This window comes from Synchiropus splendidus, chromosome 11, assembly GCF_027744825.2.
Source record: "Synchiropus splendidus isolate RoL2022-P1 chromosome 11, RoL_Sspl_1.0, whole genome shotgun sequence".
Taxonomy (NCBI): Eukaryota; Metazoa; Chordata; class Actinopteri; order Syngnathiformes; family Callionymidae; genus Synchiropus; species Synchiropus splendidus.
In genome coordinates, this window is record NC_071344.1 from 17,984,084 (window position 1) to 18,007,778 (window position 23,695).

Here is a 23,695-nt window from a genome sequence, read left to right on the forward strand (position 1 = left end):
TTTGCTTTATCTTTTAATGGCAGTTCAGGCCGACTGCTTCTGCTCGGAGTCGATTGTTTATCGCTGGCTCTCACACACACACACCGCGTGTTCCTCACGACTCCAGCAACAGCGCTCTGATTGAAGTTTCATGCCTCACCCTTGTCATTGACTGTATTCGTCAGAGGGAGGGAGAGAGCGACTCCGAGGAGGAGTTCAAAGAGTGAGACGGGTGAGACGTGACTGAGGCGAGGTGATGGAGGAGGAGGATGGATGGATGGATGGTGGGCGTGAGGAGCACCGCGGACACCAAACATCTCATATATTAAACTTCGCTCCCTCAATTTGTTACTTGTCATCCCTCGCTCCTCCTGGTGCGGAGTGGAGTGGGGGGGCGATGAGGTTAGAGAGCCGGCTTTTGTTTACCAGCACTTCTGATGATGTCATCTGCCAGAACAACCCCCCTCCCCCCCTCCTCACTCGCTCGTGTCCAATTCTGCAATAAGAGCTCTTCACATAAAAATGCTGGCGGCCGGAAAATCGAATCAATTCCTCATCTGTGTCTGGACCTGAAAGGGGACACGCTCGTAAAGTTCTGGGACCAGAGCAGAGCCTGAGGCGGTTCTGTCCAAAACATCGGATTATGGATCCCAATTTGATTTATCTGTTGCTGTTTTCACTTGAATTGTGAGACGTCAGCTTCAGTGTGTTCATCGAGCAGGGACCCGCTCCTCCCGAGAGACCTCACCAAGCTTAGTCTTCCTAGTGGAACCAGGTCCTTCTGGAATGATCTGTTTTGTCGAGCCTATTTCTGATATTCTATTTAATCTCTGAGGACTTCCTGTTTTATAGACGTCGGCAGCAGACTTCCTAGTTTACCAGGTCATCTCTGAACCTCAGAGTCTGCCTGAGAAGCATGTCATGTGTTACCAAGTCAGTTTCAGATGACCTGGTCAACCCAAGTCTTTCTCAGACTTTGTAGTTCACCAATGACACCAATACCATTTACTGACTTGTTAATTTACCAAGTCAAGTTCGGAACCTCCTAGTCCAGACTATCTTTGTCAAGTCCATTTGATACTTCCGACTTTCCCTCCCTGGAACGTTCTAGCAACACAATCTTAGAGTCACTCTTGGACTTCAACAAGTCAACTAGAGCTTTTATCCAACTCGTTCACCAGGACTTTTCTATTGTGAAATTCCTAGTAAACTCATGTCTATTACAGGCCTCCTGGTTTAACAAGTCTCCTACAACTCGCTGGTTGACCAAGTCCACCTCAGTTTTCCCAGATCTCTAATGTCATCCAGAATTTCGCAGTTTGCCAACTCAACAAATTAAGTCGACTCATGGAAAGATTTGTTGCATTTGATGACTCAAAGATTTGACTCGGTTAAAACGATTCTCCCTGACTGTCGTGACTGACTTGCTCACGACTTTGCTCCCTCCACTTCACTCGCAGGACAGTGACAGAACACTGCTGAAAGTCAAATCCAACTCAGTCGGAGCTCGTAGGTCGTGATCGGCGACTCATTCAGGAAAAGCTTGCTCACGACCGCTGATGTAAATAATAATCTGCGCGGCGCGGCGGGAACCAAACGAGGCTGGTCACGTGTCGCAATCATCATTATGATGGAGGATTCATTAGGATTAGCAGGAATCCTGGAGCGAAGATGCATCAGCGCCCGTCCTCGCCGGCCTCCTGCTGCTCTCACGAGGAACTCTTCCGACTGTCTTCTTCCTCCTTCTGATGCGTCTCCTCCTCCAATTAGCACGCGTGGGACACTTTCAAGCTAACAGCAATGCTCATGCACAATTTCAGCTTTCTGACAGAAACTAGAGGTCGCTAGAGAGTCTGGTGTGAGCATGTCTAAATCTTTCTGTCCTGGCTTGATCCAATGGAACTACGATTCGTCCATGTTTGTTTAAATGTAGTGACATATGTCGCCACCAGAGGGCAGGAAGTGGGTGACGCGCAATTTTGCGACTCGGTTGTGAATGAGTCGTGACTCCACAGACTTAGATGGGAAAATGCTCCCCTCTGAAGGAAGTGATTTGGGGGGATTGGATGATTGGAGGGGGAACTAAACAGGAACTAAAGAGGAAGCAGGTGTGACTCATGGAGTCATTCGCACGCTGACTCTTGACTCGTCTGCACCTGCGCCCAAACACAGGCTCTGCTGCGTCACAAGCCAAAGCGAAGCGCGGCGGGCGTTCCGTGAAGACTTCAAATGAGTTCCTTCACACTCAGCTGGCTCTGACTCGGCCTGGAAGAATAATGTTTGATGGCGACTATCAGCCGTTTTAATCCAATCTGGAGGCGAAGTAATCTTGATAAATGGAGGCACGGTAATGACGTGTGCAGCCGCAGACATTAAACAGCACAATGTGCTCTTTAAAGCGGCGAGGGAAGCACATTTAAAGCAGAATGGCGGTTTGGACGAGTCGTCATTAGATGGGAGGCTCTTTATTTATTCATGCTCCGTCTCCCCGCAGCCCCGCGTTTGTAGGATTCATGCTTGGAGAGTAAGAGCCGCCCGTCACGCCCCAGCTCCTCTGAACTGTTCCGACTAAAAGACAGGAAAAAACATCTATTCTACAGCTAAATATGAATTTGATGACATGATGCTTTACTTTTTTTCTTCAGCTTTCAACACATTCTCTTTTGTTTGTTGACTGTCAGAATGACATATTGAAACTGTCAAGATTGTAGTGCTCAGTTTTTCTGGTAAAATAAAATATCATTTGTGTTTGTCTGTGTCTGTATGATGCAGTCACACCTTCTGAAACACAAGAAAGATTATATATATATATATATATATATATATATAGTAGATATTAATCATATATTGTATTATATAGATCACGAAGAACAGATATTAAAAAATGTTTTTTTTTAAGTCTGTTTTGGCTAAAGTTTATTTATTCATTGATACACATTCACTGTTATATTGGACTGTCTAACTGGTACATTTTTTTAATACAATTTTTAGTACTATTTTTTTCTTGTAGCCCCATCGACTCCAACGTGAATTGTATCATATGTAGTTTAAAATGTGTTTATTTATTGCTGTGTTTTATTTCATTCTTTTTTTCAGTCTATTTCTGATGACTTCTTCCTACCTCATAAAGGTCTGAAATTCTTATTCTGAATTTGAATTTTTTGGACTCCAAATGTAAATGATATATCGCTATTGACATTTTTACTAGGATTTATCACTTTTTTTATCTAATTTACTTTTCTTTCTTTTTATTTTGTTTTATTTTTCATGACAAATTAAGCGCCATCCTCGAAAATAAATGCAAATGCCAGTTGTCAACCTCCATATTTCTTTGTCATTTTTATACACATTTATCCTCATTTTTTAATGTGAATGTTATTTGTGATTTTAATTTAGCATTTATCACAAAGTAGTTTTTTACAGCTCAACGCTGATAGTTCCAAAAACGTGTTCTGAAATACCGTAAAATAAACACATCGTCTTGTAAACTGCTGCGGAAGCCATGGTTCCTAAAACGAACTGGCTCCGGATCATTGCGATTTGAAACCTTGATCACATGACCTCCTCAGCTGCTCACAGTGGCGTGTTACTGATTCAGTTGTGACCTAGAAAGTGGTTAATAGCGCCAGCTGAGCGACACTTCAGCGCACGCTGGGCCGCTAACATTAGCATGATGGCTGCTGTGACTCGCGTGCTCTCTGGGCCTGGAGTCTGGGTCCACCTCCAGTGCTCTGCAGTGGTCAGTGACCGTCACGAGTGTCACACCCGAGTGCAGGCTGTCACACCGCGCCGCTGTGCGACAGAAGAAGCTGCTGGAGGTGAGACATGTCAGTGAAGTGTTCTCGGAGCCTGACTCACCGTGAAGCACGCCGGAACCGTCACTTGTGCAGACACACAGCAGAGGTTTCTGAAGTGAACTCACACCTCTCTGCCTCAGGAGAGCCGGTGACTCATCTGTGTGGTGTGAATATTTGCACCTCCGTCAGTGTGTGCTGAAGCAAACACACAACGTGGCCCAGCAGGGAAAGCATGTTCTCAAATGAAGTGCATGAGGCCAGTGCTGTAGGACTCGGCAGCATCTGTGGGACTCACTACTTCTGCTCATTTAAAAACAATCTGTGATTCAGAACTGCTTCCTGTTGATGTTGTGGCCTGAACACCGTTTAGAAAACAGTATGGCAAACGGGTTCATCGTGAGTCGTGAATCTGAATCGATGAACCATCGATGAAAGTGCCGCTCTGATCACAGACGGGTCGGGGAAAAGCGGCTCCTGTGGCTTTAATGGCGAGCTCGACGTGTTCCTTTGTTCCACAGCTGCTCATCTTCCTCTTGGCTCGCTGCTGCGCCACGCTGCGCCACTCGGCCTTCAAAGAACAACGCGTCATTATTGACGAGAGCGAAATGCGCCGTCTGACCTTCACTTTCTGGATCAGGAGTCCCCATCCCTCCCCGACTGTGCTGGAACAATGAGTGTCTTTTCATGACACTTGAACGACACGGCTCTCCAGGTTCTCGTGTTGCTTTTCAACAGCGAAGGAGTTAAAACGTGATGCGGTTGAGACAATGTGAAGACAATTGAATATGAAGTTTAAATAGAATAGAAGAAAATCAAGTCAGAGTTAGTTTTTTTAATGCAGTTCTTGTGCGGTCGTCCTAGGGGGCGCTATTTTAGCGTATCGTAAATTATCGGCACCTGAACTGACTTTTACCGAACTATACCTTTATGTATTGGCTAGCCTTTAGCTGATAGTCTCGTCTTTATGATCCGACACTTTGGCTCGGTGTTAAAACGGTGGGCGAGTTCCGCCAATCCACGGCAGTCGCCTTCCCTACTCTATCAGGAAAGGCAGAACAAAATGGCTGCCAGGCTAATAAAGAACCAGGTGAATTCATGTGGATCTTTGAGAACTCAGCCATGTGAACCGACTGTAATACATCCACAAGTTCAAACGTCTCACAAACGTGAGTCCAAGTGAAGCAAAATTCTCTGTTACGTCTCAATGATTTGAGTGATCCGTTTCTCTGCTACGTTCCGAGAAGCTCTTGACCCCACACAGTGCTTCTGCTGGTCTTAATCTGTCATGTTAATTAGCAGTGACCGCGCTCACCTGCCCGCTCAGGTGTAAATCATCTCCATTAGCGGGACGTAAAAGGCGGCAGGCTTCCTCGACGGAGGTCGGGAGCCCGGAGAAGACGAGAGCTTTCGCAGTAGAAGTGTGCGACTTGTTGCTGTGCCCTAATAAACACGTTATTTGTCCAGATCTAACTTCCTCTCCTGCTGCTCCTCATATGGCGAGTGTCCTGAGCCGATCTGAGGCGGAGTCGCTGCCAGGAGTTCTGCGGCGGGATCCCGACCGGGTTAAGCCATGCTGAAAATGTCCCGGTGTTGGCTCGCTGGGCTCAGCGCTCCTTTGAAGGCTTGTGTTCTGGGCGACATGTGGACGGACGCGAGGTGGTCCACCGTGGGGAGGGAGGGGGGGCGTGATGGCAGAATGTTGCCGTGACTCTGCTGAAGAGATGTGAGAGGTTCGTCATCGACCATCTGTCTCTGGGAAATTCCTCCATCACCGATTCAAGATGACCAGAAGCAGAGTGCTCCAGTGGGCGATGGTGGAACTGCACCGTGACTCACACGATACCAATGAAGCAGCTGAGGTGGAGAGGGAAGGTGTGGCATCAGAAACGGTCAGAAGTCAGCATCTACCAGGGTCAGTGGAGGAAGATCTGACAGGGTTCCTTCCATCTTCCCTGGGATTCATCATGAGGTGGGGTTTTGTGGTGTCTCTGGAGCAACAGACCCCAGTCACCCGGCCTCAGGCATGGTCCCACTTCATATGGGGAGGGTCTAAAATCAAATATTCTTGAAGTTCAAGTAGTTCAGTGTTCCATGAAACATCATACAAAACAGCCTCTACATTACGTCCCCTCGACTGCAGACGTGACGGCGCCACCTTGCACTGTTTTCAAAGGTGCACGATCACTCCTGGATGGTGATCGTCCCAGAAATCTTCCTCAGGTGTGTCCAATGCCTGGCCCTGGGGCCATCTGTTAGCTGATTAACTGTTAGCTGATCAAGTGACTTCAGAATCCGAATCAGAAAAACTTTATTAATCTCAAGGGAAATGGTGTTTGTAACATGCTCTGTACACAACATATCACAATAAATTAAAAAGAAATAGTATTATAAAGTGCAAAAAAGAGTGATATAAAAGATCTTAGAAAAGCAATGTGCAACAAATGCAGTTCAGGAACAGAAAATGTGCCAAAAAAACCCTTCATTGTATTTTTTCCAGGGACGAATTGTATGTTTTTATTGCCACAGGAAGAAAGGACCTCCTGTGGCGCTCAGTCTTTGAGTTGGGTAGTCTCAATCTATTGGTCCATGTGCTTTTGTATTGGACCAGGAGCTCATGGAGGGGGTGGGTGATGTTGTCCAGGCGTTCCATACACGTTCAAACTGCCTGCTGAACACAAAGACAACCGCGGCTGTTCAGATTGTTACTCAGTTTCAATAAAATGAACCTGAACAGATGCTAAAAGAAGCAACCGATTCATCTGTACAGATGTGTTTTCAGGCCTCGCATCTCCCCCAGCAGACTGCTCCAAAGTCAAGGATCCTTGATCCATTTGACCCTGGACTTTGGAACAGCTAATCTGCTGAATCCAGAGCTTCCTGAGTCATGATCAGGACTTTGTGTTCAGAGTGATGGGCGGAGGTGAAGAAGAGATTGCAGGCGGGTGGAGACATCAGAGCTTTGCAGGACAGTCGTGGTCACTGCCATGATGTTTGTTTGGAGACTCAGGAGAGATGAAGATACCGAGGTAGTCATGGGGAGAAAGGAGAAGATCAGAGATGAGTCTTCCAGTGGGACATGAAGGAAGCCTGGAGACATGGTTAGGGAGGACAGATGGTTTGTAGAAAGGAGAGACACAGTTGGACCAAGAAAGTTGGAGCTGGAGGAGAGGAGAACCACAGTGAGGTTCATGATGAAGGCTAGACTTCAGGATGATGAAGACAACTTGGGCTCCAGCACAGCTGGTCTTGACTTCCATGTTTGTCAGTAAAACCTCTTCATAGTTTCTGGATTCTAGAGAAGAAGCCCCTCTCTGAGTTACATCATAATTTAGAGCAGGAATGAAAGCCAAAAATCCTTCAGGATCATCTGTGCGGCGCCGGCGTCCAGATGGCGGCATCAGTTGGACAACAGCAGCAGGCTGTCGATATCAGCGGCACATTTTTCTCCAGTTGAATCCAGACCCAGTTTTTTTTTTTCCCGGGGCAGAACAGCCTGCGGCCCTAACGTTTCCAGTTGTTTGAGGATTTCCTGGAGCAGGCAGATCCCTGCAGGGCCGAGCTGCAGCACCATTCATCTGCTCCCAGCTCAGGTGGGACTCCACCAGCTGGACCAGAGAGAGCTGCTGTGAGAGGCCCAGATCTGAAAACACTCGCTGGACTTCGATTCGATCATTCAATCTCTGTTTAAAGGCTGCAAATGAAACGTCACTGAGGAATATTAGGAGATCCATAATTCAGAAGCCAATGTGGAAAAGAACAGGGAAAAATTAGCGTGATTAAAAGCGACATATTTATTAGCATTTTTCCCGTGGCCCTGCTCTGAATCGGATGGAGGCTCCCGAGAACTGAGGCCCAGCGAAGCAAGCGACAGTTGTTTATCAAATCCACCTGCGACTTGTTTTGCTGCAGATTAATTTTTCTGTCTTCAACAAGCAATTATATAAAGAAGAGACGTTGTAATACGAGATATTCGGCTTTTCTTCAAAACATGGATCGCTTCTCTTCCCGCAGCGAAACATCAATAAGATTAGCTCGACGCCGAAGCTGCCAAAGCTCCATGGGTTAGCCGGCTCACTGAGAACCTTTGTGAAGGTGCGCACACACACACACACACACACACACACACACACTGGGGAGAAGTGGGTGTTGTGAAAAGACTGTATGGGATGCAGCGTGTGTGGGAGTGTGAACTTCTGCTGACTGCCAGAAGAGTGATGGAGCTTAAGAGTAAACCATGGTAGCAAACAGGTTTGCCGGATTTTGTTGACGGGTCCGAATGGAACAATCCTCAGCTCTTTTGTGGTTGTTTGTTTTTGTTCGTTTGTTGTTGTTGCTTTGTGTTATTCACATGCAAATCCAGATAAAACTGAAGGTCGATGTTTGCCACAAGAGCACGAGCAAAAACACTGGTGGTTGGTCGCACATGTAGCGTGAGCAGCACATGCTAGCTTGTCAGCGTGACTTTTGACGCTGAAAACGTACGCTATTTCAACGTGAATGAAAAGTGTTGCAGCAAATGAATGTTGTTCCAATTGACAAAAAAATATAAATTTTTAAAAATACAGAAAAAACATTAGCATAGCATCAAAATTGCCGCCAAAAACCACATACATTCAGCACGCTGTTTTAGCTAAGCTTCATTCTTTTTAGTCACTCGCTCAAATACATGAAAGATAGCATAGGTGAGAAGTACTGCTGTTGTTTTTCATGGAAATTAAGATGCATTCTCGAATGCGAAGCAACTGCTGCTAGCCTAGCTGTCCACAACACATGATGAAAACATGTTTGGAAGGTTTGCCACGAAAAACATTTCAACCATCTTTGTTGTGGCTTCAGGAAAATTGAAAGTCAAAATCACATGGGTTGTAAATTCAGCTCACAAAACGGCCGATCAAATAGAACATGGACCACGCTGTCGCAAGCTTAGCTTCTCCTTTTATTGGTCTTGCTAAAAACAGACAAAAGATGGTTATATGTAAAGCATATTTCTTGAAGATCGCCACCCACCAGAAAATTATGTCCAGGAGAAGTTGCTAGCTAAACAATGTTGCGATGGAATGTGTCAGCCATTTTGTTATTGCTGTCTACACGTCCAAACGATCATGTATGTTGGTCGCACCCCTCTCAAATGACGTGTGGCTGGTGCTATCGTTAGCTTAGCCCTCAGAGACAAACCTCACAAATTCGGCTTTTACGGACACTAAATATGGATTGGCTTTATCTCTGGCCGCCGTCAGGATGGCGGCTCTTTAATTCCTGAAATTGGCACCCGATTCTCTTATCTTGATGCAGATGGTGACACGCAGCCTTTCACCGCTTCAATAGCGCAGTTTTCGGGTAATTTATTCACCAATTTCTGGAGTCCAGATTGGGGGCAGCGATAATGACCTCCTGTCAGACGCTGAATACGGCTTTAACTGTGCCGGCGGTCGGCCACTGCGGGATGGAATTTCACCTGGTGGTGAAAGAGACGTGACTGTAAAGGTCGACTCGCTCACAAACTGTTAGCGTGACATCGCTGGAGTCGTGTCACCTCACCGACTCCCCGCGAGGTAAAAGTGATTGAATCGATATGAGCCTGCGGGTCGCGCTACACAGACACAATGGCTCTCTGTTGCCGCAGAGATTAGCAGAGGGAATTGGCAGCTTTGTTATCGGGCGCCACAGTTTAGACATCAGAGCCAGGTTTTGTCCTCCAAGACAATAGAGGGGAGATCCAGCGGCACGGTCCCAGAAACGTTGGCCCGAGATGAAGAACAGGGGCCCGAGAGCAGGTAGCTTTCCAGGGTCACCATGACTGATCCGGTTCAGAGGGAGCGATGGTCAGACTCGCCAACAGGATTCGTGATGGAACAGTTAACATGTTCATAACGCTGCAGGAGCTCGACTAGAACCTGTGGAAAATAGAGCGAGTGTGACGTCTGTGTGGGGTGAGCCGAGACAAGTGTGCGATACAGAGTGGAGGGACTTTGGATCCTAAACATTCCTGATATAATCGACGCGAAACTGTCCCAGTGACTCACTTTGGAGCACAGATTCTGCACACGAGTCGCGCAGACTCAATTAGATGTGTGCGGTTCATCGTTGAATGCTAGTTAACTCATTTCTACTTTGCAAGACTCATATGTTTATGACTCACTAGCAAGTCGCCAACTACCTGTTCAGTTTTGTGAGTCGAACTGTTTCATCATTTCGCATCACTGCATTAAATATCATAACAAGAACTCTAAAGTAGTGACTCGTGACTTGATTCGCGAGTACCTCTACATGACTCCCCTCCCGACTAGCCTCCATGCTAGCTGGCGCGGCTCATCAGCCTGTTGAGTGGAGTCACTTCATGCGTGTTTACCTGTAGAAGCTGGATGTCAGATGCTTTCATCAGAAGCCCATTCAGCGGAGCTAGTGCCACCACCTCCAAAGGATGACTGAAATGTAAATGAGAGGAAGAGTGGAGGTGATGCAGGAAGTGGCGCCGGAGTCGCATGGATCTTAGAGGCGCTAACTGAGGTTGATTCCAGCTGCGCTGATAAAAGAGGATGCTGAGAAGTCGTGACACGTGAAGGTGCATGAGCGAGTGTCTGCGACCTGCAGGGGGTGGGGGGCGTTTTGTCTCTTTCTTTCTCTCCATGTTTTTGCTGTAAATATTTTCTGAACCCAACTATTTCACTACAACTACTCCTTTTTACCTTTCATATTTTTTTTGTCATAAAGTTTTGATTTTACCCTCATTTTTTTAAATTTTATGTGCTTAGAAGTTTGCCAACCACAAAAGATAAATATGTTCTATAACATTTTTTCTCTCAATTTTATTTTATTTTCTCTCACATGCAATGCTGTTTGCACTGGTTTTATTTTATCTTGAATTCTTTCATCACATAGATGCTGCCATGACTGTTGAAAAGAAAAAAAGAAAAATTCATTTCACAGATTTTTCTACTTCCAACAGTTAACCTCTTTTTGTGGATGGATTTTTTTTTTTTTTTGTTTTGAAATATTATTTTGATTTTCTTTGTATTGTTTGTTTGTGGACTTGGAAAAGATGTTTATTTCTTCTTGATATCAAAACCTGCATAGCAAATATTCTTCTTGTGTTTATTTTTTATGTGATTTTTCTAAGTCACGTTTTTAGAAACTTTTGAGGCATACATTTTCCCTCCTTGGCATCCTTCCTCTCTACTTCATGAATTGTTCATCCAGTCTCAGTCTGATCTCCATCAACATTCTTCTCTTTTTTTCTGTAAACGTCCTTTTTCCTCTTAAACACACAGTGCTTCTCACATTTTACTGAATATTTTTCCTCTTCTTTACCTCAACTTCCTCTTTCCTCTCATCAAGTTTGTTCACATGTGACATTTTCTTTTTCCTGTCACCTATTGTGACAGTCTGCATAAAATATATATATATTGCTGCAGTTTTTGTGATTTTTTTTCTTTCTCTAGTTCAAAAATGAATTTTTCTGTTTTTTTTTTTTTTTTTTTTTAACTTATTTTTCAAACTAATCTTTACACATGACTCTAGCTTTATGATTTCCGATGGTGTGTATCATGAGAAGAAAAAACGGGGGACAAACATAGCAGTTTCCTTGGAAGACAAGAAGGGAGAGTTGTGGACACCATCTTGTGTCTAGCTAACCTGTAAACAAGTCTTGAGCTGACCATCACAGCAGCACGTATCCTCCATGCAGATGCCAGCGAGGCTCCGACATGATCTGATCAGCGAGTGCCTTCGCTCAGAGGAGGTGAATTTCCCAGTCAGCCGTCGTGTCACGTGCTCTCACGCTGGCAGTCGGGTTGGTTTGAACAGCTTGTGTGAGTCACGGTGACTGGAGGACACGGAGTCGGTCAGGAGGTCCGAGCCAGCCTTCCACTGTTGCTGTTGACTCGGGCCCTCTCAGCCGTGGAGGTCGTCCATGTGGTGGTGAGCTGCGTGTGGGCAGCCGCCTGAGTCATTAACGTGAAATCGCTCAGTGAGTAATGAGGTGATTTATTTCCTCATATTCTCCATCAAATTACATCCCCGGGCCTGAAATGAATCAAGCCGCAGAGCAGGATCTATCAGAGTGGAACAAAAAAAAACAAAACTTCCGATCAAACATTCATAATGTGTTTGCAATTCTTATCAAGAATAAATCGAGACTATTTATTGATCATGAAAACAGTTTTATTATAAACAAATGCACTGTACTTCAACACAAACAGGGGGATAATAAAACCACTCACCACCATGATGGTCCATAAAAATGCAGGCCATAAATGATGCCGAATTCAGGTGCTACGATTGTACTTTCCTGGAACAGATTTTTTCCGGCCTCCATCTTCTCTCCTGTGATTCACAGTCAAAACAAAAACACTTGTATTTTCTCTCTCCCTCCGGTGGATGCAGATTCAGGCACGTTGGAATCCCTTTTTAGGTGCGAATGCATCATCCAGGTCGTCGTGATAAACGGGCTCTAATGATCCCCCCGAGGAGGGCTGGGGTTCCGCAGCATCTTCCTCTGTGGTCTAATAATACCTGGCCGCGTCCCGGCCGACCTTATTTTGACCGCGAGCTGCGTAGACGCCAGCGGAAGTACCTGCCTCCTGGATATTAATGAGTCTGTGAGGGTTGTGAGTACTGTCCGTCTGGGTCCTCCAGGAGGGAAACGTGTGACTGTAGAGATGACTCTTACAGAGGTGACTTGGAACAGAGGCCCCTACATTGTTGCAGAATAGCTGCCAACAAAACAGGTGGACCTCAATCTGCCAGGCAGGTGCCAAACACAGCAGCATCTCCGTGGTCTTGGACTCGCCACAGGAGCTCGGAAATGTAGTTGGCCGAGGTCCCTGAAATTATGTTAGAGTTTGGTTGGATTCCGTCGCTTGCACCAGATCAACTTTTGTTTCATGGGCTGCAAAGGCTGTCCTGAATTTGTGGCCTTGCTCTGTGTATGGTGCTCGGCAGCTGGTCGATGGTGCAGTTAAGGGAATATCTGAAGTATTAGAGAAGTTTCAGGATCAGGGGATGAGCACATGACCATTTCCAAAAGTCTGTGTCTGACCGCTGGTCCAATACATACTTATTCCTCTGCCCCCCGAGGACAACGATTGGGTGAAACCTCCTGCAGCCTCCACCGTGTCCACATGGACCTTCACGTACCATCCAACTCCCCCTCCCTAGACAGCGGTGCCATGTCCACTTACACTCTGTCAGTGACCGGTAGGGGGGAACAGCCAACTGGGGAGCCACTGTGCCAATGGTCACGCCACTCACTGTGACAGGGGTTTGTGGTTTGCCCTGCCACATGGTGCCATCAGCCACCACAAGCTCAACCCATTTTTTAGCTTGTCAGTGTGACACTCCCGCCGGCACACGCCTGCACTAATGCTGTCCGTCTCAAGCTTGTCTATTGCTCCTTTGCCTCCCTCCTGCGACTACCATGCCTCTGTGTTCTGGCATCCTAGTCACTCTCCTCTTGCGCTGTTTCTCTGTGTCCTCGGAGCAGGTGTGTGACTCAGCCTGGCACTTACTGCCACAACCACCATCATGTCATGACTTCCCAGGGACCAGATCATCCACGTTCCCTGGCTCCGATCGTGTTGAGATTCCCATGTGGGTCTTTCTCTTGGAGACCAGGGTAGAGGGTCCAGGCCAGGACTGGTGAATCCTTGTTCCTTCCCTGTCCTTGTCATTCCTCAGCTCCAATTTAGGAAAAGGGTCTCTCGTAGTGTGAAGTTGTTTCATTTCGCTGCTGTCAGAGCAAACGATTTCACACATCCATTCTGCCGGGGTCGGCGACACGATGAGTCAGCAACCTCACCGTTGACAACACCGAAACCTCAGCAAGTCTCTGTGCCTCGCTCTTCATCCAAACCTCTGCTATTTTCACTCCTTCCTATCGCACGGGGATTTCTTCAAATTCCGGGAACGGCATCAGGGAGAGACTGATCTCCACGGAGAAGTCTCCACAATCCCGCGCTGACCTCAATTCTCCGTCTTACACCTCACTACTTTCTCTACGCTCGGGAGCCACTTCAAAGAGACGTGGAGGAGGCGGGGGTCCGGTCGCCCCCGGTGAACATCAGATGGAGAAAATACACACCACAGCCTGGGAGAGCGCCGGAGCCTGTGGTGGGAACTGCTCCGGGGAACGGAAAGACGGGACTTTTATTTTCACGCCGACAATAGAAGTTAAAGCACTTCAGCAAAAAAAAGTTGCGTGATGAAAGTCAGGGGAGAAATATTCATCAGCAGACTCATTAAAACCCAAGTGAGCGGAACCAGAGGGCACAGAACCCCACTGTCTGCTCGGTGTACCGAAGGTGCCGCATTTTAAAAGCAGTCCAATTGCTAGTGAGTGACCAGGTTCCAAAAAGACTCGCCGCAACAGGTCAAAGGCTCGACTCCTTGGTGCGCTGACGGACTTGCAGAGGACGGGTGGGCTCTGACCCGGAGATCTACATCTCATTTCCATAGCTCACTTGCAGAGTGAAACCCAGGCAGCCGAGGTCGGCCATGTTTGAGTGATGGCTGAAATCTCCCGTGTGATCGATGACTTTGCTCAGCGAGGCGGGTCGGAGAGGAGCGGGATTACACCCGGTGGGAAGCCCGGATACTGGCGGCAGATTTCCAGAGCCATCAGGAGGCAAAACACGATTCAATCATGTTTCCTGATATTAGCTCAGAGGAGGAGGGGGAGGGGGGCAGGGTGTGAACGGGGAGCCGCTCCGGGGTCTTCAGGATCAACCCGCATGCATTATTCAGACACAACGTTGATGCCGACACTTCGGTTGGAAATGTATTCCTGGAGGCAACGCCTGCTTTAGAAGGATGGCGATTTCTCACCAGTCTTCATCCGTAACCTGACTACAGTAACGAGTCTCTGGGAATCAGATGATTCACATGAGCGCATCTCATTGTTGCCTTCACCATCTCACTCAGATTTGTGGGACTTCCTTCCCCGTTGACTATCTAGTCGGTGACTGTCGGAAGCTTGCTGTGTTGTGACTGCAGTAAAATTACTTTGATTTTGTTCAGGACTGACTCAGCTGTGAGGGACTCACTGGTTCCTGCAGTTCAGACCAGCTTTTTGCTGAGGACTGCAGTTTCTGAGGCAGTGTGCGGTGCATCTAGCATCTCATTCATCCTTACAATTCAAGTCACAGAGAGTCACGCGAGTCAGTGGCACCAATTCCAATAGCTGACATTAAATGAGGTAAACTAGTTTGCTATCGAGCAGCTTCAATGACTCGGACTATGTTGGACACGTTGGACTCTGCAGGAGTTAACAAAATGTACATGGCTCAAAGACTCCATGAGTCTGACTCCGGTGTCCTGTTGAGCCAAATGACTCACAGAGCTGTGTGGGATTCTGTCATTACTGCATGAATACCACAGCCCCATTGTTTGAGTTTGACTTACTTCCTGTTGAGTTTCAGCTATTGAAAATCCCTTCCTGGTGAGTCATTTGGATTTAGTGTGAGTTATTTCAGGAGGGGGCGCCAGACTTGGCATCGGGTCGCCCTCTGTGTGTGAATCTCAGTAGCAATTACGTGAGAAGTTCTGGAAGATGAGAGTCAAGAGTCAGAGGAACAAAGCGACGACATGACTGACGATTAGTTCCGCTCTTGTTTACAAACTGCAGCAGCTAGCATCGCTAATTGCTGTGGTAAACTGCTAATGAAGTTCCTGCTCTCAGCGTTAGAACTCACATCTCAGGTGCAGAGACGGATTAAAAATGGAGTCCCGTGAGCCGCAGACGTGTTTGTCTTCCCAAAGCCACTTCTGTGACGAGTCCCCGAGTCGGCTCGGTTGACGCTGGAGACGGCCTTGTTAGCGAGATCCCAGATGTGACGGCTCAATTCTCCTTCCTGTCAGGGAGCCCGTCACTCCAGCCTGGAAACAAAGCTTTGTCACATGTGACACAAACATAATTGCTTTTAAACCAAGGGAGCAGCAGCGCACCACGAGCCGAACCATCACGGAGGGAATGACTTAAAGAGGCGTCGAGAGTGGGATAGATTCAAACACCACTGAACAGCAATCGCTCCCGAGCGATCCTGTTTAAGGAGCCCGTTTCATCGGCCTGGAGAACCGTGGCTCAACCTGTCGTCAGCAGGCTGCCATCTGCCACGCATACAACTTCCTGTTGTGGGAGAATCGATTTCAGAATAGGAGTCTGTGTTAACACATTTGTCAGTGTTTCATGAATTTAGAGACTCACGTGACCTATTTGCTCTTTGCTTTAGTCGTGAGGACTCACTCAGGCCTGTTTGCAATGAATGGATTCAGTTTGAAGAAAGACTTCAAGAAACCAGGGGGCGCTCCGGCTGCATCACTACAGACGTGAATCGCAATATCCACACCTTGACGTGTTGGACTCAGAGTTGGAAGTGTTGTCAGGAAATGTCTGGAATAGTAATCTGATGTGTCCCGTCGACGTCGGCGGGAATCACTTACGGAATTGTAATTCGATGACCGTTGCTGAGCGGTTCTGCTGGAGATCGAGGTTGGACTCACTGTCAGCGTCTGTTTGTGACTCATGGGTTCATTTATTGGACGAGTCAGAGCTCGCCGTCCGCCACGGTTCAATCACACGAAACAGTCTTGACAGAAACAGTCGTTTAATTAAGCTAGTGCTGACACACGCGAGCCTCCAACACATCGTTTACAGTGCCTCCTGAAGCGTTGCGGACGACGTCTGTCGGTTGATTTGCCTCTGCGGCCGGTCGAGCCATCGCCTGCCAAGAGCTGCGGGGATATGACCTCTCAGAGAAGTGAGCGGTGGAAGGAGATGTGCTCGGCTCTGAATGAAACAGGGCGAATATTAATGTGTTGTGTTTGGAATCTTCCGGCAGTCAGAGTGTTTGCTTCACGCTCCCTGAGCGCTCCTGTGATTCTCCTCTCCTCGCCGCGTCGCCCCGGTGAATCGTTTCTTCGGTGACTCCACACTAAATTGTTTATGAAGTTCTGCGATTGCTCTCCGTGATCTCTGGCACGCGACCAGGCGCGCCACCCGAAGCTGTCACAGGCTGTTAGAGCGCGCTCCGGCAGAGACACTTTTATCGAGGAGGCTCCCAATGGCCTGGTCCACTCGTAATTGGCTGTCTGTACGCACAATAGAAAGCCATAACATTACGACCACAAAACCACAGCTGGTGTGGTGGTGCCGTATATGGACCACCAGATATCTAACCTCTTCCATGCCAAGATGAGGTGGAGGAGTTCGAGCATCTTGGAAACCTGTTCTCCAGTGAGGGAGGAGGTAATGACAGATCAGACCTACATCTTCAGTCATGAGGACTCAGTATCTGAGGTGAGGAAAGAGCTGAGCCAGAAGACAGAGCTCTCCACTGACCACTGGGTTTCTCCTCTCACCTGTGGTCACCAGCATTGGAGTGACCTATAGAACCAGATTTTCTCTGCCTAGACTCTGTTAGAGGGAGGAGCTCAGTCATCCTGGAGGAAGGAGGAAGCCCAGGACACTCTTCATTCCCGGAGGACAGGAGCAGGGGAGGTATCCGAAGACTGGACCTCCTTCATTCTGTTGCTGCCCCCCCGGATTTAAAGGGGACACGGACGGTGTATCGTTGCACAAATCATCTGCATGCGTGTGTGGGTCGTCCTTGTCGCCAACCTCCAAAGAGATAAATGTGGCGTGTCCCTGCTCACTGGCCGTCAGGCCCGTCCAACGATGACGCCAGCACACGGATGATAAAGCACCAGCGAGATTTACGAGGTCTGCGGGGGGAGGGGTGCCCGGCTGTCTTCCTCCGTGCCCTCTCATCATCTCGACTCATGAAAAAATCATTTTGAGTCCCCAAATCCTTCAACTACTGACAGGCGTCATCGATCACCGCTTCCTCTGAGAATCTCAGCTTCTATTAATGTCCCCAAAAGTTTATTCCCTCATAACTGGTTATTAGATTTCAGTCGAGACATGAGTGCTCGTGTTTTATATCGAATATCAGATGAAATAACACCGCAGCAACAGCTTTTAGTAGATTTCATGTCTGAGATTTGTTAACTTGATTTTTAAAAATCTGATTTGTATTTCCAGCCTGAAGCTTCCGAGTGAAGGGGAAAGATAATCCAGTTAGAGAGACTTGGAACATCATGATAAGAAATCCTTTGTTGCTTCAAGTGAAGAAATGAGAACGTCAGGCAAGAAGAGAAATGAAAACTCAAAACAAGTTTGAGAATAAACTGGTAGAGGCTCCGCCATCCTCACCTCAGACTGAGGCAATGAGTTGTGTATCATCTGCAGAGCTGTGTAAACAAAGCTAAGCGCGTGAGACTGAGACGCTCTGATGTTGAGTTCAGGATCTCAATGCACCTGAGGGATCTCGGAAGACGACCACAGAGAGGGATCCACTGCTCAGGCAGGCCGTTCTCGCAGAGACAGGCAGCTGGCTGGATGATGCAACGTTTTTTAAAAGAGTCCGAAGTTGAGGAACTCTATTAGCAACATGCCTTGACACAGAAATGTCCTGAAAATAAGTGATGAAACTGTTAAGAAACAATAACAGTGGCTGCTGCGACACATCACCCCACGTCAGTTCAGCCAAATGAAAAGTGAAAGTGACGGGGAAAAAACATAAAGGAAAAGCTGAGGTAAAAGAAGCCTCAAGGACGAGAGCGACAAGGCTGCAACTCACAGACGTGGAGGCACTTTGCTAAAGTCGAAGCTGTCAAGGACACTTTCAGGACTTGGCACCATTACGTCCTAAAACAACCTCCTCGTGTCGCCGCCTGACACTGAAGGACACAGAAGCAATTTTCTCTCCTCTGCTGGGCGTTCAGCTCTCTAACCTCAGACGTCCGCCCTGTTGAAAGACAAAAAAGAGCCTGGCTGAAGCAGTCTATCCTGGGGAGAGAGATGAATTCTGAGCTTGTTTTTCCTCGACCACTAAAGGAGACTCCTCTTTAAAACTCTGACTGTCTCGGTGATGCCACCGTCGTAATGAGGTGCGGACCTGACCTTCAGCTCTTCAACTCCTGACGGAAAATCTCATTATAAAAGCCATCTCCTCCGATGACGGCGATGCCGGGCGGACGATGGGCAATTACACCAGAACCACATGAACAGGATCTGCCTCCCGTGGCTGGGCTTGGTGGACCACCTCAGCGACGGGCCCGGGGCGGCAGCTGATAATGATGGCGGCTGGTGTGAGGTTTGAGGGCTCGGGACGCCACGGTCCACCGCAGCGGGACGTCTGGGGACGGATGACTGATGAGGGGCAGGGACGCCGAGTCCTTGAGCTGCCTGTGCTGCTTCTCTGTTCGCCTCACTGGTCTGGCTCCTCTCACTTCACACCGGATTTGGTTCCCTGCACCAAGCAAATCAGGATCTTTTCCGCCTCCTCCCAAAACATCTTTTATTTCCTACTCTATTGCAGGCAGCAACAAACAGACATAGCTGCATTTTTTATGTACAAGACACTGAATATGCATCTGTCGTATTCCACTTTTCCTTGGTCATTCAAAGAGAATTAGCCCAGAACCACGATATATGTCCGAACTACTGACCGGCCCTAAGGTTAGCATGTGAGCAGCTGTTTGTCAAAGCCAGAAGTACTTTTAACAGACCACCATTCAGTAAGGCTGTGGCTGAAGGTCCCCAAAAGGCTTTGTTGTTGGTTTCACCTAGGACAACTTGAGGGAACTTCAGACCACCAAAGGAGGGTCTGGAACCCAAAGATCGACTGACTCAGCTGTCTAAATCTGCCATCCATTCCAGACCAGTAGGACCTGCACAGGTCCATCCACATTCATTGCTTGAACCCACGCTCATACCTGCTTCCTGGGCTCTGGATTAGCATCCAGGCTAAACTTAGAGACACCCAAAGACTGAAGACTACAAGCTCAGTTTTGGATCCAGCTGAAGTGAACTTTGTTGCAGCACTCCACCACTCTAGCTGTTAAAGTGTCTGACTCCTCCCACACCAGGAACTGGGACCTTCAACCCCGTTAAACACCACAGCAGACACGATCGTCGCCTGCGATGCTGCTGTGACAAACAGAGTCACGGTTGATCCAGCAGATCACGGGTGTCAAACTGATCCGACCAGGACCAGGTTAGTTTTTGGTGGAAAACCTGCCCCCACACGGCCCTCCTCAGTTCGACACCCTTGCAGTAGATCCTGTCTCACGCCTCTGTCTTCTATACCGTCGATGCCATGCGAGCGGTTCCACCGGCTCAAACAGAACATTTCACAGCAACAAACACAAACTGGGCCGGGGATCACCCGCTGGACGTGACCCTATCTCACTCATGAGTCGGGACCCGCGGAATTAAGCACTGAACATTCTGTTCTTGCTCTCAAATACACAGCAGACGCCGCGATGCTCTCAGGACCAAGATATTTCCAGACACTGTGATGCGCCGGTCTTTTATGAAACTCTGCACAGTCTAATCCGACACATGACTGGACCCAGGAAACTTTTTTCTTGATCCCTGTCCACTCCTTCTCCTCGTTAAAACTGTTCTGTGTTCGACCTTCAAAGTCCTCGCCGAGCAGCTGGCAGGGAGTCAGCGCTTTCCTGCAGCGTTTTTAGCCTCTTAATCAGTTTTCCAAGCTGCTTTTATCAACACATATTTGAAGGTGGGCTCACTGTAACCCCAAAAAGAATTGGCACCAAGAATCTAAAGAAGAGTCAGGTTGTTTTATAACTAGATCTGTCCTTCATCCTCCGTCTTTGTTGACTAAGAGTGTTAGGGGCCAAACTGAAGGGGCCACTGAAAGTTCTGAAAGTGTCTGTTTGGCCAGTGGACTGACTGACAAACCACACACCAGCAAATGCACATTTCATTCATTTTGTCCTTATGGTGAAGCCTGGAACAAACCCACACCGTTGTTCAGTGCTGAGGTCGGATGGTGGGAGTGAAGCTGAGTTCAGCTGAATTGCCAGAAACGAAAGCAGGGTTCAGACTCTGGGCACTAATGGGTTGTCATGGAATACACAGGAACCAGTTTGGTGGTGAAAGATCTCCCAGGTTAAGATGGAAATGATGAGCTACAAACACAATCTGTTGAGGACTCAAAAAAAGCATTGTGGAGAACAAATCTGTGACTCATGGGTTAACATCCGGATCCATTTAAAACATAGGTCTTCTATAGTGTAACACCAAACAGAACAACTGGAGGTATACAAGTGTCACGGGACGGTCTGTCGAGCGGAATCCATTTTAGTTCTCCTGGGTCTGAGGAGTAATCATAGCCAATAAACTAAAAGATTACAGTTCAGGAGAACTCATCAAACCTGCCTTTGAAAACTAAATTACAGACCCACAGGACGGATTAGCGCCTCAGTTAACATCTCGTGAGGATGAGCTCGACACGATAAAGGTCACCGCTGCAATGAGAAACAGGAAATCCCGACGGAAAACTAAAAGTTCTGTTCGACGTGGAGAAAACAAGACTTCCCTGAAGCCATCCACGCTAGACGGCGACGTCTCGCTCCCTCCGAGACACTTTCCCTCTGCCCACAGGGAGATAACTCCGAATGAGTTTGTGCATGATACTCCAAAAAGTTTCCAGACGTCAGGATGCAAAGAAGGAAAAGACATGACTCTGTTGTGCCCGCCGGGGTTTTGCTGAGCGTGGTGGAAATCTAGCGCACAGAGGTAGTTGATAGACTATTTGTGGGGAATGAAATTGTTCAGGACTCAGAGTGGGCGAGGGGGGTTCTGGGGATACGCTGTGGTTGAGTAGTGACTTGAGAATAGCCTTGCTGAAGGGCAACATCGCCAGGACTGTAGGTCACGGACCGCTGAGGAGCGTCTGCATGACCTGTGATCGCTCAGACTCACCTGGAGCTCAATTCATTTTGGACTGAAATAACTCATGCAAACAAACTAACGTGGCTCATGAATAATAAATGTTGTGATGTTGCACACGTTTGCCGCCTCAAGGTATTGACTCATGTGTTGCGCATATTAAAGACTACAGACGTAAATCACAGCGCCGACATGCTTGTTTACAACCATGTAAAGAGGAGCAAGGGACCTTGTTCTGGTTCAGGAGTCAGATGTTCGGCAGGGGGGGCAGCTATGTACATGCTGGATTTTGATGGCTGGGAACCGAAAAGCAGAGTGTCTGACCTCAAAAGGAGGAATCCCACTTAAACTGATTCAACATATTCAACAAAAGGGTCAGGGACCAGTACCGGTCCATGGATCAATTGGTACCGGGCGGTACAAGAAATAATGAATTATTTCTGAATCAGAGTTTGAAAGTTCTTTTATTTTGAAAAACATTTTATTTAGAAAAATCACTTGAGAGCCAAAGTGTAACTCACAATCTCGCGAAATGAGCCCTCTTTGGAAAGTTTCTTTGCGAAGAGGAAATGGCTCAGTGAAGAGACACGACTTCCACGAAGAAGAAAGTTTTTACCAGACAATAGAAGGAGTTGTACTTGAAATATGGATTCATCATGGTCAGTGATTCCCACGTGCTAAGCACACAAACATGCAGAGGCCTTATCTGACGGTTCAAAGTGGCAACTTCATACCCTCCGGGCCATGTTCAAATGGTGAAACGTAGACCGGTCCGCTGTATTAAAAAGGTTGGGAACCACTGGGTTATGTGATGAGGAATGACACATACACACACATTGTCAAAGAAGAAAACTGTCCTTAGAAGAGCCGTTTTTAAATGGTATTTCTTCAGGATCCGTTTCAGAATTTCACTCAATGGGGGCCACATTAATCCAGGGCCACATGCGGCCCCAAGGCCAGGGCTCGCCTAGATCCGATGCTGGTCAGTGTGGTGTGTGTAAATGCTGTGGAACTCTTGCATTGCTTGCATCACCCATGATCAGCTTCTCTTCGACTGAGCTACCAAGAGCCCGCCTCATTTCAAATCCAGTGTCCGAGAAGCGACGCAGGAGGTCCAGCGCTCATTAAATCAGTTTCCTCTCCTGCGGGTGGGAACCCAGCTCTGGGTTGCTGCTGAAGTGCTGGCTGCTTTCCAGTCACTGAGCCGGAAAGCAGAGTTTAGGCCCCTGGAGTTGGAACACACTTCCGCCGAGTGTGAGTGTGAAAATACACTCTGCAGGAAACTCTCAACATTCCGGCCGACACTGGTGACTAGTCTCTGCTGCTTGTTTATTTAAACCCTGGTCCTCCAAAGTGCTCCACGGTCGTTTGATTTTCTCGCCAAGTCGCTCGCCTCAGGAGTCGATTTTCTTCTAGAGATCATGATGATGCTTCGAGCCAACTGAACGCACTTCTTCTCTTCCTCAACAGGAGCCACCAAAGACATGGGGAAGATGCTGGGCGGCGAGGAGGAGAAGGATCCTGACGCTGCCAAAAAGGAGGAGGAACGGCAAGAGGCACTGAGGCAGCAGGAGGAGGAGAGGAAGGCCAAGTATGCCAGGATGGAAGCAGAGAGAGAAAACATCCGGCAGGGCATCAGAGATAAGGTGAGGGGCAGTAACTGACAGGGGACTGTGCCTCTGTTGAGGGGAGGGTGTGATGTCTGAAATACAGGCTCCTCAGATGGACAGGAAGTCCAGGATGAGAGGAGAACTGCATGAGGTGGACATCAGGAACTAAATAAGATTCAGACCAGGATGGTGTCTGCAGTGCAAGGCTGCTGGAAGGGGTTGAGAAGTCACGGTACATGGAGGAGACCGGGGGGAGCAGGAAAGCAGAGTTGTATCAGTGGCCAGGACAGTGTCGGTGGTGAGTAATGAACAGGGGGAGGAGGTGGTGACAGGGACAAGGTCCGCAGGGGAAACTGGCATCTGAAGGCATCACACTGATCTCCACTAATGATGGAGTCCCTGGACTGATTCAGAATACAGAGCCCCGGAGAGATGCTGCAGCCGACAGCCAATGGCAGAGACAAGAGAGAGAGGGACCGGGGCGGGCTTCACTGAGGAAGGTGTCTGAAGACAGGAAAAGTGCTGAGGAGAACTGGGCTGGTATATGAGGGGGA

The 23,695-nt window shown here is 47.9% G+C and overlaps 1 protein-coding gene across 1 annotated transcript in view; it reads left to right on the plus strand.

Moving 5' to 3' along the window:
* LOC128767126 (complexin-1-like) overlaps window positions 1–23,695 on the plus strand; it is a 34,551-nt gene that overhangs the window by 4,963 nt on the left and 5,893 nt on the right. The window contains exon 3 of the mRNA XM_053878880.1: window positions 23,002–23,177. Within this exon, the coding sequence (XP_053734855.1) occupies window positions 23,002–23,177 (176 nt within the window). The remainder of the gene's footprint in view (window positions 1–23,001; window positions 23,178–23,695) is intronic.